Genomic DNA, 6,341 nt, shown 5'->3' on the forward strand with positions numbered 1-6,341 from the left:
AGGCTACATGGGGGATCTTTATCTTTGTAAGGGACATGCCGAGAGCATGTATGACGTGTTGTCTGTCCATCTTACATACACACACACACCACTTATCTATTTCTCCCCATTGGCCAGATGGTCCTGCGAAAGCTGGGGACTGGAGGCCCAGCCCCTAAGTCGAGCATTTTCCAGAATCTGGACAGCGGACATCACAGCACCAGCTCTTACTGACGGCTGCAAACCTGTGGCCTACTCTGCCAGCTGCCTTTTCACTTTACCGGGACTCTGTCCAGTCGCGTGAAACACACCGAGTACTGTCTTGCCTGCATTTGTCATTTGAAGCACTGCAATTTAAGATTCGCTTTCACTGAAGGTGTTTTATGAAACCGGTCGCTGGTGGCGGACGTATTGAATTCAGAATCAGAAACTTGATTTACACCGGAGGAGGGATCCGATGAGTTATGAAGCTTCTTTTTAAACAGATGTCCCAGTAGGGGCGGGTCAGCGAGTTCCAACAACAAACAAAACAACAAACCGACCGCAGTTATTGAGCTCCGTTTTCTACGTGAAGCTTTCCAGGCGAAGCCAGTGGCACTCGCGCGCTGACCAAACGTTATCTGAGAAGCACAAAAGCCGCCAAGTGGATCTGTGGTTGGACGAAAAACGCCGCCATGCATCGCTTTGTGCCATCATTCGGATGTCCCGGTGACCGGTGCTCGCTGCTGAATGTTGCTCGGACGCCAAGGGATTTAATCGTTGATTCAGGTAGTTTATCCCTTTGTCGAGTTACTACTGTATAAATATATAATCCTATCATTATTATTTTGGGTTTCGTTAGGTCCTCGGGTTGAATTTATTTTTCTACGATAAAATATAAACAAAAAAATAATCACAGTGCAATATTACAACGTTGCAATAACAAGTGAGAGCGTGGCCAATATCCAACTCGCACACACATCCTGCTCTCTCGCTGTCCAACGGTTCGGGCTTATGCCTTCGAGTGCATCCCTGCTGAGTGGATCGGGTTGTGGTGCGTCCCGTGTTCATTGTAGTAACTATTATTTACGAGAGGAAAGTTCCCTTCGCTGAGCGACGCCCCCCCCCCCCCATAGCCCCCCACCCCTGGGTGCCCCCCCCCCCACTTCCAGAGGCCCCCCACCTCATGCGCCAGGCATGAAGCAACGGGGAGGGAGCCAATGAGAAGGAGGCACGATGGGCGAACGCATGGCCTCCGACCGATCAGAATTCCTGTGGTGAACGACGACACAACCACGGCAATCGATAACGCCTGGTAAAGAGACAGCTTTAAATACAGCTCTGTTTAATGATGAGAAGCCTCAACCACCACCACCACAACGGGACAATGCATGCGGGCTGGAAGAAAGCAGGCAAGGTCCCAGAGCATTGCAAAGGGTGGCCCAGATGTCTTGTGACGCCCCCAATTAATTTACCCCTAATTATTTTCTTCCCTTTGCATATTCATTTTTGTTTTGAATGAACTTTAAAAAAAAAAAAATTTAGATTATTGAGGGGGCAGGGGGGGTGTTCACAAGACATCTGGACCACCCTGTACTATACACGTAATCACAACTCAACCCATACAGTTGACCCCATATTTTTGTACAGGGAAATAAGAGTTTGCAGATCCATACAGCGTACAGCCGTTTCAATACGGGCAAACATTTGTGTGTGCCTATGTTTCCCGCTTGCAATGGGGACTTTGTCGGATGAGCGTTGAGATGTTTCAGGGGTGACCAATGAGGTCGGAATTGGTCTGTAATAAAGTAGGCACTGGTCAGGAGTTGACAGGGTATGCGTAATGTGGCGGACACATGACACGCATGCCAGGCATTGTGGGAGTCGTGCCTTCCTGCTGTTTGTGAGCAGTACACATTTTTCTTGCTAATCCACAAACGGGAGTGTTCGGACACCAGAGACGTCTCGGGTTGCCACCAGTCCCGGTTTTCACAGGATCATCACCAGAGGTCGCAAACGGGTTTTGATTCCTTACCCATACCCGGCCGCACCAGGGTCGCAAACGGGTACCCGTACCCTACCCGAAATGATTGACAAACAGTTACTCACCGGTGACTCACAGCCTTCCCGTACCCGTACCCAGCCGCATCAGGGTCACAAACGGGTATCGGGTAGGGTACGGGTACCCGGTTGCGACCTCTGATCATCACTGATGGAGCTATCCCGGAAAAAGTCCTCCCGGGACATGAAATTCCCCGATGTGTATCAGCTGTGTATTCACACACATGTCCTTTGAGTTTCTCATCAATTATTGTCGAAGAAACCAGGAAAAGGACCTCATTAAATATCTTATAACCCCGCGCAAACAATACCGGTGTAAAACGTGTAAATATAGCATCACTTGTAAAGCGTGTGACGATATTCTGGGGTAAATAGAAGTGCTTGGATTATCCTAACGCTCCGTGATGCGACTGCCAAACAGAGCCTGACGTTCAGGACGATCTCGCGCGCTCCTGATGAACACGTGACGCACCACGTGCTTACCTGCCTGTGTATGTGTGTGTGTCACCGCTCAGAAATTGTCGCGTGATATTTTATTCTCCGTGTTTTATCAAAATAAATTTCACAAAATGCTGAAAGGGGCTCTGAAATATTCAAAGGTTTCTGACAAAAGGACATGACTGTTTACGTGAGATATTGCCTGTACCTTGTGATTCGAGTTGCTAATGTCCAGCAACAAGATTGTGTTGTTCCACATTTACCGATGTACTCCCCCCCTCCCCCCCATTCAAATCAACTCGTTCCTTGCTGCTGCACGCGCCCGACTATTGTTCAACGTGTCCCCACGTGACGTGCTTAGCGATGAGCGCTATCTGCGTTAATAGAACCGATTGAGATCTCCGTGTGTGACAGCTGTACACGTGTTCCGTGTGACGTCGACGGCGTTAATTGTTTGGCGTGTCACGTGGGGACATGTTGAACAATCGTCGGGCGCGTGCGGCGCGGAACGAGTTAATTCGTATCTTGAATGGGGGATGGGGGGGGTAAAATTGTGGGGTGGGAGGTAAAATTGGGGGGGGGGGGTAAAATTGGGGGGGGGGGGTAAATTGGGGGGTGGGGGTAAATTGGTAAACGCGGAAAGACGAAGCATGGCCTGGAGTTTTGGACACCCTGCACAAATGTGATTGATTGAAAACTAATTTCTTTAGAACTTCCTTTTGTGTTTAGTTTGTTGCCCCCCCCCCTCGCCCCCGCATCTCTGATTAGCACGGTTGGTTACGTAGGGTGCGAAAGAAGTTCAACATAGAACATACATTGGCCAAACACCCAAATGCACTGAACAGGCGTAATGAGACTAACTGCGACTTGTCATTAGTAAATATCACTTTTATTGCATTTGCAATGGCGTACACACAGACACACACCGTATTCTCCACCCGACAGCCAATCGATTCAGATGTCACGTGATCAAACGGCGTCACAGGAGCGTGACGAGCCCGGGGGCCAGGGGGTGCCTTGACCCCCCCCCCTCCCCCCGGTGGCCAAAACTTCGAGTTGGGCCCCTCTCGACAACCACCAGGAGATTTTTGTTGTCAACAATATTGGGCCCCCCACCTAACCGATTCCCGCACACCCCCAGAGCTTGATGATGTCGATTTAAAGCTTTCGTGACTGCAGGGATTCATCTTCTTGGTTCTTTCGGTAGTCACGTAGAAGGGAAGTAATAAAATAATAAAATAATACAACATAATAAAATAATTCTCACGACGTTTCGGCCACAACGCAAGCAGCCGTCCTCACCTCACCTGAGGACTTCCCTTCAACGTGACTTTACCGAAAGAACCAAGAAGAAAAAAAAAACTTGATGTTGACTGATGATGTCGTTGACTACGCGCACCCGTGGGTGTTGCTGGAGAGAAATCCACAGCGCTCAACGATTGGATTACGGACGTTTTTGTCTGCGACACTTCTTACCACCAGCATCATCGGGCAGTTGCTAGAACTGAAGATAAAAAAAATCTCCTCCAGTCTTGGGAACTTAAATAGTCTCCGTGGTGTCATCAACGCACGCCCATCGATGACGTCTGTTTAAATAGGCGCTCTCATCGGACACAGCTGGACCGCAGAACACTGGGCCACTGATTTAACCAGGTAAGCCGAATGAAATATTGTCGTGGAAGGCCTGAGAAACCATGGGATTCATCTTCTTGGTTCTTTCGGTAAAGTCACTGAGGACGGCTGCTTGCGTTGTGGCCGACACGTCGTGAGAATTATTTTATTATGTTTTATTTTTATTATTTTATTATTTCCCTTCTACGTGACTATACCGAAAGAACCAAGAAGATGAATCCCTGCAGTCACGAAAGCTTTAAATCGAAAAATAAAAACCATGGTATGTATATTTTTACAAGCGAGTGGTCGGTAATGGGGAATATATATATATATATATACATATAATCTATGACACTGGAACACAGCCACTGTGCGGTTCTAAAATTTTGACCAGGTAAGCTGAGTGAAATGTTGGCCAAGAAGGCCTGAGCAATCATGGGATGTATATTTTTACAATTGAGTTGGCGGTAATCGGAAGAAAGAATATATATGGCACTGGGAACAGCCGCCTACCCTGTTCTATAAGCCATATGGACGAGGCTTTAACGTCCCCTTTCCAGCAGCCACACTGCACGACGAGACACGCACAAGTACAGCCGTCTTGTCGATCTGCAGCAGTTCACTGCTGGATGAGGGCCTCTCCTCACTCCTGGCTGTGGTTGTTTGATGATCTGACGAGATCGGGTGCAATGCGGGTGATTTAGGTCTTTATAAGTCGATCGCTGTGGAATTTACTAAAAAAACAAGCATTGATTGCAGGGCGGGCAAGCAGGCAAGCTGGCTTGGGCCACGTGTCCTGCCCACGTGCTGTGCCATCGTCCCAGGTGTGTGGCAGCGGTAGATTGGAAATAATCGCAGACACGCGCAGACAATGCCATCGAATACTTAACCACAGAGACACAGCGGCCAGTAACGTAACTCGCGATGACATGGGCAGACGCAGAGATCCAATTAACGCCGTGAAATAGACGAATAGACGAACAGACAGACATGCCAACAATTACTAATTAGAGACACGCAGAGCACGCAGCTCCACCCTCTTAGTGAATTGGCTCAATCGGGTGCCCCCCCCCCCGTCACTCCCCCACCGTGGTTCGTCATTGAACCTGAACTTCACGCGTCTGCGGCTCCCAGTGAGTCGAGGCCTGCGTGGGGGTGGCGGGGCGACAAGACACCACGACGCCATTGTGGACATTCCACATTTCCATGGCGGCACCAAGTACATCCGGAGTGGCGTATCACTGTGAGATAGCACACACAAACACATAACGCTGGTCAACAAAAACAAATTCTGGCCTGGACTTTTGCAGCTGTTTTTAGACTAATTTCAGGGTGCTGATTCCAAATCTGATCTCAGATTTGCTCTATCACATCTCATTTTTATGCTATCGGCATACCCCATTTTCATTGATTTTACCCGAAATTAACTGTCACTTATGATTGCAAGTTGTTGCGAGTCAGTGACTGCTTTAGTGTTAAAATATGGTGCTATATTTTTAGGATAATGTGTTCATAATATAATTTTATGTAGATATCCACATTTATTTAATATTTTTCTTCTGCAGTTTTTATTGAAAATGCAATATTTGACATCTCAAAAACCTGATGTGATAGACAAAAACTGATGCCAGATTTGGAATCAGCACCCCAAAGTTACATTAGAACCGTTGGAATACCTTATGCCAGAAAAAATGTGTTGACCAGTGTATAATCAACCATGTTCAATCCACTGCTGGATGAACGGCCCGCGGATTTGTTGGTTCGGTGTGCGGCGAAGAGCGAGCAATTTCGAACGCGTGCCGTGGCAAATCAAAATGGGTTTTAGATGCACAACAAGAGGCTGTCCTGCCACTCAACCAGCCGAGTTAATTATTGGTAGCGGTTAGATAAGATTATTGTACTAGACTGGACCATCACACCTTTGCCCTGCCCTTTGGTCATCACCAGTGAGTGAAAACACTCATCGCACAGACATGAGTTGAAATTGAATTGTCAGTGTCGGTTGTATTCGTTGAATGGGGCCTCAAAAGCCCCAGCTGTGGACACCTGAAGACAGCCGCGCTTCATTGCAAGGCCACTTGGCGGCCCCTGGTGGCCCCTGGTCGCCTTTAGTGTGGCCCCCAATACACAGAGTGAAACCACCCCCCATCATCATCATCAGCTGCTGTCAAACCACAAGATGGTTTCAAACGCTTTCGCTGATGTTTATCAGCGAAAGTTCCCCCACCCCCCCCCCCCCCTCTGAAAATGAGTGAAGAACACTGCCTTGG

At 48.2% G+C, this 6,341-nt stretch overlaps 1 protein-coding gene across 2 annotated transcripts in view; it reads left to right on the forward strand.

Moving 5' to 3' along the window:
- Positions 1-2,721, forward strand: part of LOC133341282 (coiled-coil domain-containing protein 85B-like) — a 32,761-nt gene extending 30,040 nt beyond the window's left edge. For both annotated transcript variants that reach the window (XM_061549792.1, XM_061549791.1), the window contains one exon: positions 118-2,721. In XM_061549792.1, coding sequence (XP_061405776.1) covers positions 118-213 — 96 coding nt within the window. In that variant the 3' untranslated portion in view covers positions 214-2,721. The remainder of the gene's footprint in view (positions 1-117) is intronic.
- Positions 2,722-6,341: the final 3,620 nt, after the last annotated feature.

Source organism: Lethenteron reissneri, chromosome 11 (assembly GCF_015708825.2).
Source record: "Lethenteron reissneri isolate LAM-NWPU_2019-01 chromosome 11, ASM1570882v1, whole genome shotgun sequence".
NCBI classification, from domain to species: domain Eukaryota; kingdom Metazoa; phylum Chordata; class Hyperoartia; order Petromyzontiformes; family Petromyzontidae; genus Lethenteron; species Lethenteron reissneri.